General features: G+C 36.7%; 1 protein-coding gene across 1 annotated transcript in view; it reads left to right on the top strand.

Moving 5' to 3' along the window:
• LOC136237791 (uncharacterized) overlaps positions 1 to 19,412 on the top strand; it is a 28,205-nt gene extending 8,793 nt beyond the window's left edge. The window contains exons 3-8 of the mRNA XM_066028026.1: positions 2,958 to 3,215; positions 7,720 to 7,851; positions 15,489 to 15,641; positions 16,983 to 17,016; positions 17,140 to 17,563; positions 19,165 to 19,412. Of these exons, the coding sequence (XP_065884098.1) occupies positions 2,958 to 3,215; positions 7,720 to 7,851; positions 15,489 to 15,641; positions 16,983 to 17,016; positions 17,140 to 17,563; positions 19,165 to 19,257 (1,094 nt within the window). The 3' untranslated portion in view covers positions 19,258 to 19,412. The remainder of the gene's footprint in view (positions 1 to 2,957; positions 3,216 to 7,719; positions 7,852 to 15,488; positions 15,642 to 16,982; positions 17,017 to 17,139; positions 17,564 to 19,164) is intronic.
• Positions 19,413 to 19,627: the final 215 nt, after the last annotated feature.

Raw genomic sequence — 19,627 nt, 5'->3', positions numbered from 1 at the left:
AGAAAGACATTGATGACCATTGAAATGTATACAAATAGCCACTAAGTACATAATTAATGGCATAGAGTTGGGAGTTGGTGTAGAAGGGATTGGAGAGTGGTTACACATTTGTAGTAGGTCAATCATGGAAGTATAATGATGTCAGTGACAGTAATGATAATGCATGAGCTAGTTAGAACAGAATGGGATTAGACAACTGAGGTGGTCACTGAATAGTGTAGTAGTCGCATAAGCATGGTATTACATGCAAGCAACAGTTAGGACATTCCTGTCTGCAGAAGCAGTGATAACTCAGAATGCTATAGTGAAGAGCATGAATGCAGTGGCAGCAATACTAGCAATAAAACAGTGGAAGTAAAATACTTGCAGCAGAGTTGCAGTTCAATAGCAGTGGCAACAGTAATAGCAGACATGCAGGAGCCATAAAATTCATGCAGCAGCACTTTGGTACATTTTGCGGTTGCATATCATGCAGCAGCAAAAGCATCGTACAGTACTCCGCTAGTCTCCGTACTCTCAGTAGATCATGCAGTAGTGGCACCCTCAAGCTCACAGCAGTGATTACATTTTGTGGCCGCAATAATGTTGGCAATAATTTTTTTTTTTGTGCTGGAGCCATAATATACATGCAGCAGCTGCAAACGGAATTGGGAAACTGAGGGAATTAGGTTGGGATCACTAGACGCCATAGTAGCCATACTTGGGTAGTATCACATATCAACCAATTGATGTCTGGGATATATACGCTTTAACGGAAGCAGTAATAACAGTGGTAACAGGCATGTGGTAGATGTAATCTTCATGCAACATCACCCTCAGAGCAATAGCAATAGTGACAATAATATTCATGCAGCAGTAGTAATAACATTCATGCAGCAGCACTCTCAGTGCAATATCAGCAGCAATAGCAATATTCATGCAACAGCACCTTCAGTGCAATAGTAGCAGCAATAGCAATATTCATGCAGCAGCACCCTGAGTGCAATAGCAGCAGCAGCAATACCATATTTGCTTGATTAAACACCGCATCTTTAATAGTTTCCGCACTTGAATGATCCCACAATCGATAGTGAAAGTAATGGCCTAAACATTGTTCATGAGATCAAGTGGTAGTCGAGTTTGAGTACTCACCACATCGATTTTTGGAAGTAAGGTAGTAAACGCCGGTGCGTTTAATCAAGTAAATACGGTATCACCCTCAGTGCAGCACTCTCAGTGCATTGGCAGCAGCAATAGCAATATTCATGCAGCAGCACCCTCAGTGCAATAGCAGCAGCACCCTCAGTACAATAGCAGCAGCACCCTCAGTGCAATAGTAACAGCAATAACATTCATGCAGCAGCACTCTCTTAGTGCATCATGCAGCAGTATTCTCAGTACATCATGCAGCAGCCGTTATGCAATAACAATGTTAGTGCGCCACCAACAAGGCAACAATAGTGGCAATTACCTTGATGTAATAGTATATTAGGAAATGGCAACATACTTTGCATAGCGTAAAAACACAATAGCCTCATAGACTTGCAACAACTGTTAATGAATACATGCACATAAGCGTGAGCGACCAGCCATCATGCTAGATCAAACATACAAAGCTGTTTGCCATACATAGAACATGTTACCGGAGAAAGCTTGTCCAGTAAATACTTGCCCATTGGCTGTGGTCTTATCCTCATCCCTCAGCTGCCACCAAACTATATGGAGGGGTGTACAAACACAGTGTAATTAAATGTGTAAGGGTTGTTTATTTTGCCACGCACTACATTCATGCAGCAGCACTCTCAGCCAATCATGCAACAGCAGCATATCATGCAGCAACACTCTCAATCATGCCACTGCAGTATATCATGCAGTAGCATTCTCAGTGCAATAGCGTTAAGCCATTACGAGTTTTTGATTTTGCTTTTACCAGCAGTATATGCACCTAATAACACCATCTGTGGCCCTTAGCTGTCACCTAGCCAGTGCCTGTATGTATCAGGCATAAGTAGTGCCTAGTGTGAGTGACCTAACAGTAGCTGAATAGTAGGAGCACTTACAGCTGGCAAATCATTGACATAACACATTGTTATTAGAGCACAATAACATTCATGCGGCATCATCATTCAGCAGTGCCTTATGCAATAACAGCATGCAGCAATAACACTTAACTAAGGCATGAGCAACAGTAGTGGTGTACATAGACCTAATGATAGAACATGAATGGACAAGCCTGAAAGCTAATGACAAGACTAAGCCAGTAGAGTAATTCATTGCAGCGTCACTTAATTATGCTAAACTTCTTACAGAACATGTGTGAGAACTTGGCCAGTACCCCACGATAGCCGTTCGTCTTATTGTAATGGTGTGATCAGTTTCATTCAATTTAGTGTGCTGCATGTAACACGTGTCACACAAGGAACGAGCTCACCGGTTATAATGAACTTCCAGCGATGATGACCTTGTATCTTGTTACCATCTCAACCAATTCCATAGACTGGAAGGACTGCTACGAAAACCTCCGGCCATGGTAGCTCTGCTCATATAAAACTCCTCCGAGTGGCGTTCACCAACCACTGTCCCCAGTACGCAACGTAACACTAGCAGTATTGTTTCACCTACTAAAACTTTTCTTTAACTAGGCCGTTCACTTTTCAAGAACGTGGTGTGTCACGTGACTGCAAAACTGTTAAACCAGTTTGTCGATTACACAATACTTGAAACCATTTCAACATTACTTCATGTACTTAGATCATAGCGTGCACTTAGGTCACAGCAATTATGTGCAAGTTCCTATAGTGCTACATCTGCAGTATGCATGTTAACTTCACTTTATTGTGATGCAATAAATTACATCTAATTCCCTTGTTTCACTACTTCTTTGATCCCTAATCCAACTTAAAATTCCCTCTGCTTGTAATTAATGTACATTGTGTATGTTTTCATTTTATTATAACATGCACTACTTTTAATTACAGATGTATTTGATCCACCCACAATATTAATGACTGATGCTAATACTAGCACCATTACAGTTTCTCTGTCATCATTTCCTCCATCATGTGGTTCATCAAGATACACTGCTACAATATCACCATCTCATGGTACAATAAGGATGATCAACAAGACATTCATTACATTCACTGGATTGACCAGTAACACCTCATATAGTGTCAGTGTACGTGTTGGTAATGGTAGACCTACTAGAGTGACTCTGATGACTAAAGATATGGAAGGTACATTTATATATACATAATATATTCATTATAAAGAACAGCTGTAAAAATACAGCACAACCTTCAAAATGCATTTGAAGGCCACACACCATGTTTGCTAGTTTTGTCATGGATTTTACTTCTTTTCAATTTTTCTTACCCAAAAGCTGGTCGCAAGCTGACTTTTGGACTGTTTTGACCTACTAACCTATGATGAATATGGAAGACTTTTTGCCTTGTAACACTTTTCTGTTACTAGGAATCACCAAAAAGCACTGTCACGATGATTAGGCTATGTACACAGTATTTTTCAAGTATTCCCATAAGCAGTCTATATATACCCTGTAGAAGAAGTGTATCGCATGGGGCCAAGAAAGCTGGTGTGCCACACCTATGATATACTAACAGGAAAGAAGATGTAATTTTCACACATGCTTAGCTTCATGGGTGGTTTTTGTAAGATTGTGAAGTCAAAAGTGGATGCCAAAAATAGCTGCAATAGTGTTAATGCTAATAAAAGTTAAAATGACTGTGTGCATTATTAACATTTATTATTATTATTATTATTATTACTAGGACCGGGTCACACATAACCAAGTAAATTTGTTAATATATAAAACAACTTATATTTGCTTTGTCTAATTGTGATGTATTATAAGTATTGTAGGACTTCCATTATCCGAACATCTGTTTCAGTTCAACATTAAAAGCATCCAGTTAAGTGAATTTGTTCAAATAAATGAAGACCATTTGTTTATATAGAGTTACGTTCAACTACTCTAATAAAACATACACTTTTTCTAATAGAATGTTCACTAAATGACGAAATACTCTAATAGGTCACACATGCCCCAGTGCAGTGGTCCCTTTAATGTTCGGCCATCGATACCCAAATGTTTTGTTATTCAAACAGTAGTGACTGTTCTATTAGAGTATTTTGTTCACTGTATGTTCTATTAGAGTATTTGAATGGAATTCTGTATATAAATCAATCAGTTTTAACTTTCCATTATTTAATGAATTTAAATTATAGAAGGACCATTGTACAGATAACAAGGGGAAAGCCATGTGCATAGTGTACATACACAAAATACATGGTCATATTATAAAGTTCATGTCACCAGTACCAATACAAAGACACTGAAAGCTCAGTACAACTTCGTAACAATGTTAAAGTATGCTATCAAAATTATAGGGCAACAGATGGAACAGCCAACACAGAACAGAACTATCATAGAAAGATTGGGAGTTATCTATCACTTAATTTCATTGTATGTACACACAACAGTCACACATTGTAAGCTAATAATACAATAAAATGGATATTATAGCAATCTATTAAACAGTGGATCCTCAATAATCTGAACAGCACTGTTCTCAAGTTGATAAAAGTAGTGAAATTGTTCAGATTATTGACTATATACAGAACCCTATTCAAATACTCTAATAGAACAATAGAACAAACACTTGTTCTCAAAATACCCTAATAGAACAGTCATTTCAACTGTTGGGATTAGCAAGTGTTCAGATTACAGGAGTTTGGATTAGCAAGGATCTATACTGTCCACATACATTATAAGCTATATGCCAATAGTTTATATCATAGAATCTTAGTATGCACACTACTAACATGGCTACCCACTCCCAATATGACTAGCTCATTACATTTATATTAGCACTGCTATTGTAGCCATCAGTACTCCGATATAATTGTAAAGTGATAGGTTTAATTGCTACGACAGCTATAAGCCATGTTTAGACACAAAATTAATTTCGTTCTACGAAGTGTATAGAAAAGTGTATCTACAATGGATTGGTCTTAACCAGTAGTCACACATCCAAACTGCTGCATGGTATGGTGAAAGTGATCTTTAAATAAGATGCTCAAAGCTCTACTATTATTCTCTGACATATGTGCCTATATGCACCAAATGGACAGTACTGATATGTCTAGGTAAGCTGTATACATGAAACACGAACAAGTCTTATTTATAAGAACAACTGCTCATATCAGTGATTTTACACACAAACTAGCAAATTTGCTCTAATTGTAAGACTCTGCTTGTATTCATTTATCAATAGTATTACAGTCTACATGAATCTTATGTTTGATGCTGTCTGTAAGTTTACATGGAGTCAAACCCATGGCCACTAGCAAGAGTTCATAATATATAAAGAGAGGAGATCTTCCTACTTCAGTATAGCCTGTACAAATGCATATCTCGAAGTGATGCTTAACCACTGAACCACTGCTATCTTGGCTGATCACCTCACTTTATTTTTGCTTAATAAATGAAATTTCTAGTTTATAAATAAACTTTCGTAATTTCATAGATCTACCAATAGAAGTACTAGATTGTTCTAGAACATTCTATGTATGTTCTATTAGAAGTTGTCAAAAATGTGCACTCTATTAGAGTATTGCAATAATATTACCAAATATTGAAGTAAAGCATGCAATATAATACATTAAAATTAAATTTTATAGTCTGTCTTCAATAATCATCATTGTGTCTGTATAGAAAAATAACAAATGTGAGTGAAATCAATCCCAAAAGTCAGCCATAGGCTGGTTTTGGGGCCTTATAAAGTACAAAAAGAAGTGAAATCCACACAAAAACGGCTAAACGTAAAAGTTTTAAAAGTTGTGAAATCAAAGGTGATGATGTTAATGCTAATAAATTTTAATAATGCACAGTCACCCTGGCTCTTTAAGGCCGCACCCTTTTTTCACAGCTTGGCTGTTTTTGTGCAGATATTCATTTTCAGCTATGTTACAAATGAAAGAACACTAAGAGAAGGACCTCTGCAATCAATCCAGTTACTAAAGAAAACTCGGATGATTTCCATCAAATATAGGGAAGTAATCACACAGTTATAGTACAAATCAACACCTCACCTATCAGCAAAGATAAATGGGACACAAAGGAGGACACAGACAAGTCCATTTTATGTACTGCAATATGCCAAAAGGCACCTGTCAGGCTGAAATGATTCAAGCAGTGAAAAAATCAAGCCTGTATCCTTAGTCGTTATCAAGTTACACTTGTCTGAAGGCATTAGTCAGTCAGTCAGTCAGTCAGGCAGTGGTACATTCCACTAAATATTTTTTATGAATTTCATAGTAACTTTTTGGAAGTATTCCAGGTCTGAGAGGTGTGAGAGGTGCCTTTTGGCATACCACAGTACGTACAATGCATTCTTCATGGACTTACCAGTGTCCTCCTTTGTGTCCTATTCATCTTTGCTGACAACGAAAAGTGTTGATTCGGCGGTAGCACGTGATGGCTTCCCTTTGTAACGGAAATCATCCGTATTTTTCATAGTGGCTATTTTGATTGCAGAGGTGCTTTTCGAACAGTTCTTGATTTGCACTGCTGTGTAACAAGTTGAACATGCATAGCCGACAACGAAGCGTAATGGATATTTCACTTTCAGATGATAATTGATATAACTGGGGCACGCAACACCATTTCTTTCTTTTGGTATATGCAGAGGTGCTTTTCGAACATTTCTTGATTCGTAATGCTGTGTAACAGGTTGAACATAGCTGACAATGAAGCATAATGAATACTTCACTTTTCAGATGATAATTGATATAGCTGGGGCGCACGGTGCTATTTTAGATGCAGTATGCGTGGGTTCACTAGTCATAATAATTATTTACAAAAAAAATTAACAAACAAGTACAAAGAAAAATTTGGAATTTTCAACTAGAATAGGGACCATAGCACATCAATAAAAAGTACTGATTCAGAAACAAGCTGGAGTGTGCATGATATTAAATCACAGTAAAACAATAAGAAGTGTTATATTCCTACTATGCATTTCCATTATGGTATCTTGAGCACAGTAGGGATATAACACTTCTTATTGTTTTACTGTAATATCATGCACTACTATACTCCAGCTTGTTTCAGTACTTTTAAATCACAGTAAAACAATAAGAAGTGTTATATTCCTACCATAATGGTATCTTGAGCACAGTAGGGATATAGCACTTCTTATTGTTTTGCTGTGATTTAATATTGTGCACTACTCCAGCTTGTTTCAGTACTTTTTATTGATGTGCTATGGTCCCTACTCTAGTTGAAAATTCCAAATTTTTCTATGTACTTGTGTAAATTTAGTGTACGTTGTATATATTTATTTATTAGCAAAACCCTTAGGGGTAAATGCTAATGTACAAGTACAGTAATAATCATTACGTAAATAAGTACGACCTAAATGTTTCTATGCCAATTATAAGTACTATCCCACTAGGGACCTGTGAGAAGCTAAAGCATATGTTAATTCAGAGAGTCCTAGTCTTGACATCAAAATATCATTAGATACAGAGAAAAATCCCAGACAGCAGTGGCTTGATTCTCAGGAAATACCTGTATGCAATCTAGGCATGTGCCAAAGAAGCCACAACAGCTGGGATTTGGGAATTTCTCTACGTCCAACCTAAAATTTCATGAAGTGTACAAAACTCAAACATTACATTCATGTATCCTGTTGCTGTTTATACATCCCTATGTAGCTTCAGAATCTGAACCAGTGATGTCTTCTAGTGTAATTGTGACATCTAGCAGTACAATAGTGATGTATAGCAGTACAACAGGGATATCCACTAGTATGCTGAGCACACAATCGATGGCTACACAGACAGTCGGTAAGATTACATAGGAATTGTGCAATATGTATATAGTTTTAGTACTTTTCTATTGTCATCAAGAATACTGTGTGTTGTTTGAACAGGAGAGCCAGTAAGCCACTTTGTGGATACATTGACAGGACAAAAGAAATCACAATTTGTACTCAGCATAATATATCTGTGTATTCTTTACAGCACATCATTTTTGCATTGAATAGCCTTCCTAATAGGCTGTACAAGTGTTGTAACAACTGAAAAGCAATAGTGAGGGCTTTGTAGGCTATCAGAAGTAGTGTACCTCTTCAAATCAAAAGGTGGCATGTCCCCTGTCCATGTACATAATGAAGATCAAACTGATTCAAGGCTTTGTCAAAGAATGTTTATAAAAAACACCATAAACTTACTGTATATCAGGAAAGAAATTAGTTCTGAACATTGTTGATGATTTTAAGTGATTCGTTCAAGTTACACTTCCTTGGCAATGAAAACCTTTAATTAATTAAGTGATCAAGTACATAATACATGAAATTACATATGCATTTGATAATACAAACCAAAGCAAACTGACCTAGTTTTAAAACATTAAATCTCTATAATTTATATACTGTATAGGCAGGACTTAGGGGGTTAGCCCCTCTAGGCCTGTGGATGGGGGATAACACCCCCTCAGAATGATATCTCACCAAAAATTATCCTTCTTGGAGTGGGGCTGAAAACTGAAAAAAAATCGATATACTCTAATAGAGCACTCAAATACCCTAATAGAGCAGTCAAAACATTTCATAGCTGTGTTTCTAAAAGTAGTCTAAAAATGAAATAAAATTTTACCTACAGCAGGAATCAAACCACTGACCACCTACTTGAGAGCTGGTGTATTACCACTGCACCAAGTGTTTCCAGGTGTCTAAAGGCTATTTTGTACTGGTTATAAATGCTGTATGTTTACCCTATAGTCAACATTGCCAAAAGAGTTTTATTAAATATTTTCGACTTGAAATGCTTCAAATTGTACCTAGAAATTAACTTTGGTGAACTATGAGACATTGTAAAAGCTAAAATGGCTACAGCTGTCCCCCTGCTGCCAGAGAATCTATACTCTGGTCAGCCCACCTCACATCAACTACTTCCTCTGCCATTGCTGTATAGTAGAAAACATTGACAAATTTGGAAAACTGCCCTTTAGTTTGCCAAGGTTTTTTCTGCCAAAGCATAATCCAGCTGTCTTTTCTATATGCAAAGTAGTGACACATGACAAAACACAGCAATTTGCCAAAGCTGTTTTTGCCATACAATCAAAGTTTCCTACTATACATTACAGGAGAAAAGTGTCCATGCAAAAAAATTCAAGCTGTATAAAAACATGTGGCCTTTTAAAAGTTGTGAAATCAAGATGGCGGCCATGCAATGATGTTGATGACAATAAATTTTAATAGCAAAGCCATTATTAAAATTTATTGTTATCAACATCATTGCAGCCATTTCATGGCCGCCACCTTTTAAAAACTTTTTTTCACCCAGGCTTTTTAGAAGACCACACCCTTTTTATATAGCTTGCATGGATTTCACTTCTTTTTGTACTTTAAATATACCCCAAAGTCAATCTCAAACTGGCTTTGAGGTTTGTTTTTGCACAAATCATTGTGCTTCTTGTCTACAGATGCAATGACAATGATATAGGGCAAACTAGTGCTCTACCAACACAGAAAAATATTTACTGATCTGATATGTTAATACTGATAATTGCCCTATAATTTTGTGCTTGCTTGTTCATGGCTATACAAAGTTGTATTATAGTGCCTGTATTTATTTGCAATAGTGTTTTATAGCAAGGCAAATTCAAGTTTGGTACGCATGATTGTACTATTAGTCTATTAGGATTTCACAGTGACTTTTCTATTAGAGTATCTCAATTTTCATGCAAAATGTGATAAGTTGCAGTTGCTCAATTTTTAATAAAGCAAATCCTGCAGCTTTTATACTAGAATACAATTTCTAGCCTGCTGTCACAAGTTTTATTAGCATAGCACTTATTGTGATGATTATGATGATGATGATTGGGGTGAATAGGTCTTAATAGTAGTATACTACCCCACCGTGAACTGTTACAAAAGAGCTATAATATCAGCTTTGATTTGATGGAATACTAGAGAAGTTACAATGGTATTGTATTGCAGAGTTTATTTGATTACTTTGTAATGCTCTAATAGAGTGCACATTTTTCAAGGATTTCTAATAGAACACACAGAATTTTCTAGATTTTCCATTGGTAAATCTATGAAATTATGTACTTTCACTATTGAGTAGATTTTAGCTAGAATTTTCATTTATAAAGTAGAAATTAAGTGAGGGGATCAGCCATGATAGCAACAGTTCAGCGGTTAAGAATTTGGGTCTTCAGTATGGAGGTCCCTGGTTCAAACACTGGTAAGTTTTTCATGCACCTTTTACCCCACAGTGACTGTTCTATTAGAATATTTTAGCCCAGTGATTTACAGTTGTTTGGTTTTTGCCTTGTAACTCTATAGTTGTCAATGCAATTTCTTTTAAACCACAGGAGGTTTGAGCTATGATGGTTAACTTATACGCTTATCATCTTTTAAAGTTATTTCCTTATGCAGTTTACCCTGTAGGCATGACAACAAGCTGTATGACTATTAATCAGATTTGCGCCAACATGATTGTGCTGCAATGCACTCTTAAAGTGTACCAAAGCTCGAAAACTGAACTACACATTTGTATTTTATAATGGTTTTTGCACAGTGTGTGAAAAATAATCTAAGACCCCAAGCCCTCTAAACTAAGAAAAAGGTAATTGTATTTTGCTTCTTCCTGTAAATACATGGTGTGGAGGGCCAGCCTTCTTGGCCACACAACACACTGTCATGTGTCGTGATTATGATTGAAGCTCAATATCCACAATGTACATAGCTGTTACTAACTAGTATATATCAATTTGTTTGAAGTTATACAAGTTATTATGTCTTGAAATTATACCACGGCAGGTTATAAATCTGCATGAAGTGGGTTAGGGAGTTCATTATCAGTTTATAAGTATACAACATTTGAGAATTAGCAGTACAACAGTTGGAATGGGTGCAGACTCATTTCTCAAGTAAGTTTAAGCTAGCAAAGTGCAGATCAAGCAATCCCTTATAATGATGCCATCCCATAAAATGCTTGGTCATTTGTGGGATTCTGCAAGCGAATAGCTCAGTATGATTGCTATTAAAACAAAACACACCTACAAGGAATTTACCATGAAGTTTGAACTTTACTAGTGCAAGATACTGCAGCATCTTAGCATCTACTTATAAACAAAACAATTAATTTACTGATTTTAGTTGTTGTTAGAACATAAACCTTGACATTTATTTACCGTACAACTGTGCTGTAGAGTTTCATGCTCAAGTTGCACTCTACCAGGGGCATATCTAGACCAATTGTGATGCCCGGGCAAACCACTAACCTAAGTGAGCAACCTGTGGGATGTCCATACGTACACTCATAAAAACTTGTTTTTAGTGCAAAGCATGGCTAGCTATTCTATATAGCTGCTAACTCCATCTGTATGGTGCATGAACATAAGCATTTATACCGCCTATCTAGCTAATCGCTACTGCATGATTGCTACCTAATCGATTGTGGGATGCATATGTAGCAGTAATCACGTGCAGCGCCACAACACTGTGACACTTAAGAGATCTTGTGTGATAAGTCCTCCTCCAGTCCTCCATTGAAGATGTGACTCACTAAACATGACAATTCATCCACTGACTGGCTCTGCTTCAGTGAACTCAGGTCTACAAAAAAATGGCAGCAAAACTGGCAATAATCCTGGTGATCTCCCACCTCTGCGACTAATACAATTGTGTTTTAATAATAGCTCACATCACATATCACACTCCACTCCTAAACCGTACAACACTGACTCCACACCTCGCTCCACACTGTTTCCCTTGTGTCACGTTGCATCTAAATAAATTCGGGCGCTATTAGAGGACTCTGTTTAGAGCATTATCATGGACCTCGCACCATCAAACAATAATCAGACAATATCCAACTAACAGCCACTGTAAACACTCACTCATCACGTGAAGAACACATGACGCCATTTTCTGATTTTAACTGAACGCGCATCGCTAATTTGTTTCATATCGCGGCGCACCCCTTTTTTAGAGAGGGTGCAAGTGTCGATGACAGGCAGAACCTGAGGTAGAAGCTGTTGGCAAATGGCGTAGAATTAATGGTAACGGGGGTGGGAGAGGATTTATGTGCTAAACGCGATATTTTGAGTGGCTGCGTGACCCAACCATTTTCTGATGCCTGGGAAAAGTGAAGTGATGCCCGGGTATGCCCGGGTGTAGCTATGCCACTGTACTCCACCATTCAATTTCTGTGCATATATACAATAGTGTGACTTCAGGTTCTTGGTTATACATCATTTTGTAATGTGTGCAGTCAAAAGTTAAAAGTAAGCCATAAGGTGTCATTCAAGTTCTCTATCAGGCACTAAAGTAAATAATCATTAACCAAACATGGTCACTATATGTATACTTCATTGTATGTTCAATGATATGATTATGATGGCATAATTTACTACTTTTCAAGTTAATGCATTGTTGCAGTTGCTACCTTACCAAAAACAGCCAAGCTGTGAAAAGGGGTGCAGCCCTCCAAAAAAAGGTGGCAGCCAAGAAATGGCTGTAATGATGCTAATACCAATTATTTATAATGATGACAGTAAATAATTGGCATTAGCATCATTGCATGGAGCTATTTCTTTCGGCCACCAAAAAGCCAATTTCTGGCTTTTTGGAGGACCTCACCCTTTTTTCACAGCTTTGCCTATTTGGTAAGGAAATCACTTCTTTTCTAATTGCAAGCCAGCCTATACTTGGCTTTGAGACTTCATTTTTCTTTACTACAGGAATCGTTGATGACTGCCATTTGTGTGAACCTATGTATTTGTACTAGTAATAGCATGGGTAGCAGTGAAATTGGGATAAATACCACGAGTGTTGTATTGGAAATGGGGATAAATTTCACGAGGCGGAGCCAAGTGAAATTTACCATTTCCAATAAAACAAGAGTGGTATTTATCCCAAATTTCACTGCTACCCATGCTATTCCCAGTTAATACCATACTCGATGCATATACGCATGCTGTGCATTAGCGTTGCTATGTACGCAATTTGTCACTATGTACTAAACACGTGTCAACACTAATTGTTAACATAAATTCTAGCCAATGAAATTGCAATTACAACTTTTTCACTGCTACCAGTGAAATACGGGATAAATTTCACTGCTACTATTGAGACTTTTGTATGGGCAGTGAAACAGGTATGGTATTAATACTAGTAATAGCATGGGTAGTAGTGAAATTTGGGATAAATACCATGTGTGTTGCATTGAAATTTCCATTTTCAATGCAGCAAGAGTGGTATTTATCCCAAATTTCACTGCTATACCCATGCTATTCCCAGTTAATACCACACTCACTGCATATATGCATGCTGTGCATTAGTGTTGCTATGTACGCAATTTGTCACTATGTACTAAACAAGTGTCAACACTAATTGGCGCTATATTGTTAACATAAATTCTAGCCAATGAAATTGCAATTACAACTTTTTCACTGCTACCAGTGAAATACAGGATAAATTTCACTGCTACTATTGACACTTTTGTATGGGCAGTGAAACAGGCATGGTATTAATTGTAAAATTTAATGTGAAACTAAATAAAATAATTATCGTGTAGTTATTGGGGTGACTTGTTACATAACCGAACCCTGTACAGGGTGTTATGTATAGCTAAATTATCTACAGCGAGATCTACAGGGTGATTTTACAAAGCTGAATGCTCTACTGGGTGACTTATTTGTACTCTGTACATGGTTACTTGACTGAAAAAGAAGAAGAATTAGAAAAAGATTGAGAAGAAAAATATGAAAAAAATAAGACAAACTTTGAAGGCGCTTATCTCAGTGATGGATGGACAGATTCGACTCGTATTTGAAATAGATGAAGAAGTTTCCACAGCAAAAATGGTTAATTGCTGTTCAGGCACTGTCAAGCTATGGATGCATGAATAGGGGCATACACGGGAATTTTGAAAAGGAGTTTCCACTACAGCTAAGTGACTGTTATATTAGAGTAGTTTATATTGTGTGACTGCTTTATTAGAGTATCTCAATCTTTTCACCAAAATCTTAAGCTGTAAGTGTTGCTATCGTGTGAGAAACTATTAGATAAAAGTTTACAATGTGTCCTGTGCCATGATAGATTCCAGATTCTGGAAACCTGAAGTTTCAATTTCTTAATGTTTCAAGTAGTGTGTAAAATCCAAAGGGGTTTCCTGAACCCTTGGAAATCCCCCTCGGTATGCCGCTGATGTAAATGGGATTTTCTTGGTTCCGTAAAATAAGCTGTACAATACTGATTTGTCTTTTATGTGCACCCACACCAGCTGTACTTGGCTGCATGACACACTACTGCATGTGTATGTGTGTTGTTTCAATATTTTAGTACTCCAATAGAGCGCTTTTGTTTTTCTGAGCACTTCTAATACAATGCACATATAATTTTCTAGAATTTCCACTGATACCACGAGATTATAAAATGTTACTCTAGTGTACTTTCATTTATAAGGTAGAAATCAAGTGACATGAGCAACTGACAGCAGTGGTAGAGTGGTAAAGAGTTTGGAAATATAGTTGTGGAGGTTGAACCCTGGAGAAATTTTTTCCTGCATTTTTTTTACACATTTTTATTTCTCAGTGACTGCTCTATTAGAGCATCTCAATCTCACTTGTTGGTTTTTGCTTTATATCTCCTTAGCTATGCTTTCAGTGTTTTTAAACCATATACTGTAAGGTTTGCACTCCAACAGTTACTTCATGTACAGATCAATTTTCAAGTATGGATTACCCCATAGGCATGACAACAAATCATTTTTACAATTTTCAAAATTGCACAGAACTCCCTTTTTCCTGTACAAAAATTGTACTACTGTGAATATGCAGACATTATGGCCCTTCAAATTTGAAGCAAATCAACTATAGCATGTGCAAGTAATCTGATTTTTTCTAAAGTGTGCAAAAAGAAAAAGAATTAAGACTACTGTACGTAAGGAGATTAAGATGACAAAATAAGGTGACCTTTGAGGGTGCATGTCTCGTTGATGTCCTAGCAGATTAGGAAGTGCCTTACCCAAGGGAATTTCCACAGCAAATGTAGTTAATGTCATTGAACTCTTGCTGCTACTATTGTCAAATATGTTGGTGATGCCCAAATGTCTTGGAGATTGTGACAACAAACTGTTAATTCCTTACATTTTAATTACTGTTATAACTGTACTTTATTAAGCTTTGAAATTTCATCAAGTACATTTGGGCATCATGATCTATACATTACAGATCACACCTCAACTGTACTTAATTGAAATACTGTAATTTGCACTTTTCATTGACTGTGCTTACAAAAAGTTCTTTAATATATATTTTGTTCAACAAATTAAAACTAGTGTCTACCAAAATGCAGCTAGTGCACTATACAATGATGGTCTAACTCCTTTTTGTCAAAACTGTATGTAATAGCTACATTTTATAACATTGTGTTACTGATTTTATTGCAATGTACATTCGTGTACAGGTAGCGGTGGTAACAATGACAATGACAGTAGCAGCAGTGATGGTGGCAATGGAGGAATAATTGGAGCTTTTATTGGAATATTAGTGGCTCTAGTTGTTACAGGAGTTGTCATCATCATCATCATGTATTGGTTTTGTTATCATAAGAAAAAAGGTAATTGTGATTGTCAGTGTATTCTGTTGACATTGACCCCATGATGAAATGATAAATAATAGTCGGACACTAAGACCAAGTGAACTAAGTGATTGGTAACCCTGAAGGACCGAGGCTGTAGCATTCCGAGGGTACTACTATGAATTTGCTTAGTTTCCATTAGTCACAGTGTAACTTACTTACTGCAATGGGTTGCATATACCTTTATAGTCACAGCATGAGAGTGGTGAAAGAGCAGTGAAGAACAGCTGAACAAAGCAGAATATTAGCTTCTCATCCTGAAGTTCCTATGGCACCCACAAAAATAATTATTGCTGCACAATTTTATTAGGTTGTGCTAGCCAAAAAAACACACATACATGCATAATTAAAATCAAGTCAAACAAGATACCTGCCATAAGAACACACTCTTTGTACTACATGAATCTTAAGAGGTCTTCACAAAGAATAACAAGTACAAATGCTTGTAAACATGTTTGATGTGATATGCATGATATCCTAAAGTCCATGCTAATAAAGTGTCATATAGTAATAAAACCTGTTAACATCCTACGTCAGCTGGCTACTGCTTTATGGCATGCATTCGAGCTATGCATGGTTTGGGGATAAATGGGGCAGCCCAGGACATTGCTACGTGCTAAATGCACTTACATTTGCCCTAGTGAGGAATTTATCTGCTGTATTTCTATTGCTATAGTGAGTACTTAGTCATATAAAGCAGCCTGATTGTGCCTCCTGGGTGCCCAAAATATGAAATAGCGTATTTATACAAACTGTGCTAGCATGCATGATTGCATTGGTTGAGTGAGGGTGGATATCAGTGATTAGTCAAGAGGGCGGGTGGTTCTTGGCATGTGTGTGGCAGCTTCAATCTTATGACTGAATTCAGTATGAGCAATTCCAAATAGTACTCCTTCTGCCATGAGTAAAGATCGTGTGATCGCCATTTGCACGTGCAATGGTGTTGAGTATTAACAATTGTGGTTCCAGTTCTATTAACTGGGGGACTCAATACTAATTATACCCAAGGCTTCCTTGTCGTAAATTGTGTTTAATCAGGATGCTTGAAAATGAGGACACCTGGACACTTGGTAATGGTTCCAAAATATTCCTTATGATTGACCTGGAATACCAGACACTTTGATAATCAGGACACTACTGTTTAGCATCATGTATTTGCATACATAAAAGTGTAGTTTTCAACTAGTTAATTAGATTTACACTGCATGTACTGAGTGCATGTGTATATCTGATAGTCAGAATTTTTAATTACTTCCCCCAAGAAGCTATGTATTCATTGTAATCTATGTTACAGTATAACGTAAATGTGTTCCTCTGTAGATACAGTTGATTATAAGAAGACAACTTTTCAGAGGTAATAGTATAGTAAATACACTGTACACTATACTATACTTGTGTACAGACTGTGTATGTAAGTTGATCATTGCGCCTTTTAGACAATACTGTATAAACAAACTATTTTTTCTGTATATTACAGTATTTCTGAGGGCAATACAGCAGAAGGCACTACTACAGCAACCAAAAATTATGATCTTCAGTCTGAGCCACTTGTTAATGAACAATATGCTGATATCCAGAAATTACATTACAAGACTGCTACTGTTCCCCATCAAGCTGCACCTAGTGGAGAAGAATATGCTTTATCTACTAAAATAACAAATGATGATGCTGTTAAACAGCCCAAGCCAACAGCACCACCAATGGAGTATGCTATTGTTGATCTACAAAAGAAAGCCACTGAGAGTCCTCCACAGCAACTGGTTGCTGAATATGATGTAATTAAAGATGCTGTTGTTGATCTACAAAAGAAAACCACTAAGAGTCCTCCACAACAACTGGTTGCTGAATATGATGTAATTAAAGATGAAGATGTTGATGATACAAAACCTGCTAATCAAGGAGTAAGTATGATGGAGCTGTAAGAATCAATGGCTTAGGCTTAAAAAGTGAAATACTGTCAGTATGCATGCATATGTGTAGTTCAGATTCAAATTCTCTATGAAGCATACATGTGCCTTTTCTTTTCCTTTATGTGTTATGAAATATTCTGCAAGAAGGTATCAAAGTACCATATTTACCCAAAGAAGAAACACACAGTCTCAAAATTAAATTAATCACAGCAGATGTTGAACACATTAATTTTGCAGTACATTAAATCATCACAAACAACTTGTTTACATGCTTTTTGCTTTGTGACTACGTTAGTGTGTATAGACTGTGCAAGTTTTAGTGTTTATTTGGTGGGTGTTATAAATTGTCTGACAAGCAAATGTCAATTAGCTAAGTCAAGAGCTATTTTGTATCTGGTCCAGCTGTGATTGCGCAGAAGAACTAGGAAGGGACACACTACTAGCAGTCACTCACTACATAGCCCTCTGAAATGCAAAGTATTAGTTCTTTAGGGAGTATGAGGAAATCTCTTCAAAAAAATTGGACCTTTCAGATTGAGTTTGAAAGCAATTTGACTGAAATTATCAATGCAAGTTGTAATAAGGTTAACTAAGCTGACTCCTCTATTAGAGTTGTGAAATTGACTGCTCTGTTTGAGTATGTCAATCTTGAGTAAATTCAAGTACATACATAGCTCTGAAAAGTAATGATCAAAATTAGCAATTCCCATGCCTCTTTAGACTACCATTGATTTAAATGAGCCATGAGCCACAAGCTTACATGTGTGTATACAATTAGTGAATAATACTTTTCTATTGTGTGTACCAATTGCATTGGACAGGAAATCACATTGTGAACTTGGCAGTTTAGTGTAAAATTTAAGACTTCTTCGTCTAGCTATAGGAGACATCTTTTATTTCTACTACTAAAAGATAAATAGACATCGTCTGTGGGGCAAGAGTTAGTGTCAGTAGTGCAGTGTGTACTTGTAATTTCCTTATTTGGGCTTAAATAATTTTTGCGAATGCCTCAAATGGTTAAATATAGCTGTGAAACAATGTTGAGGAATGATTTCGCTATATATCACATTTCATAGCTAGCTTTGGCTAGCCAATTAGTTAGCTAGACTATATAGGCTGTAGTTACAGTTGGTATTACCATTCCTCAAAGTAAAACCCCCTCCTTATTGAAATGGATCCACCACTGATATAGCTTCTACTAACAGATTTTCCTGTGAGATTTGTGCTCAATATTTATGGACTGTCTACTACACAATCAATGGTGCATGGATGCAGGATGGTGCATTTGGGGCAAATATCTCTTTCCCACCGTGCACCTCCACTGCATGTCCAGGTATCCAAGTGCATGCACATTGGCACTGATGATATAAAGCAATAATGACATTCAAGTAGCTATCTCGCTAAATAAGTGTAAAACTAAGCTAGAGATTTTCCCCCCAACTGCCTACCTGGGTGTGCCCCTCCCTTTGATAACTCCTTGTCCTCCCCTGACAATACAAATATGTCATAAAAGTTTTAATAAGTGTATTTTGTCTTGTATTTGTGTATTTCCTAGTGCCACAAGTAATATGTGAATGTGTATACCACTTTAGCTCAACTATGCTGTTCTAGAGGATATACCTACTACCGAAAATACCTTTCGTCTGGAGAAAGATCTTTCTTCAACGTATGCTCAAGTTGCATAACTACATTGCATTACCAGACTTGTTGTTTTAACCTTGAGATGCACACCCATAGCCACAATTTTTGAATTTTTTGTAAATACTCCTTTAATAGTCTCCTTTTATTTTAGTGTAATGTGTGCAGATCTGAATAGTTTTTAGTAATTTGATTATACTGATGTCTTACTAGTTTATGTTTGCAATGCATGACAACCACAACTGATTATTCACGTCATGTGATAACTAGCAATTACCAGAAATATGATTAAATGATACCAACTATACAGTCCAGTACACCAATTTGATTGTATTAGTTGACTAGTCCACACACTCATAAAATCACCTACTAGGTATAACTATGTACTTCTACCAATTTCTGCACTAAATTCACAGT

Source organism: Dysidea avara, chromosome 1 (assembly GCF_963678975.1).
Source record: "Dysidea avara chromosome 1, odDysAvar1.4, whole genome shotgun sequence".
In the NCBI taxonomy this organism is placed as follows: Eukaryota; Metazoa; Porifera; class Demospongiae; order Dictyoceratida; family Dysideidae; genus Dysidea; species Dysidea avara.
This window is presented reverse-complemented; position numbering and strand designations above follow the sequence as displayed.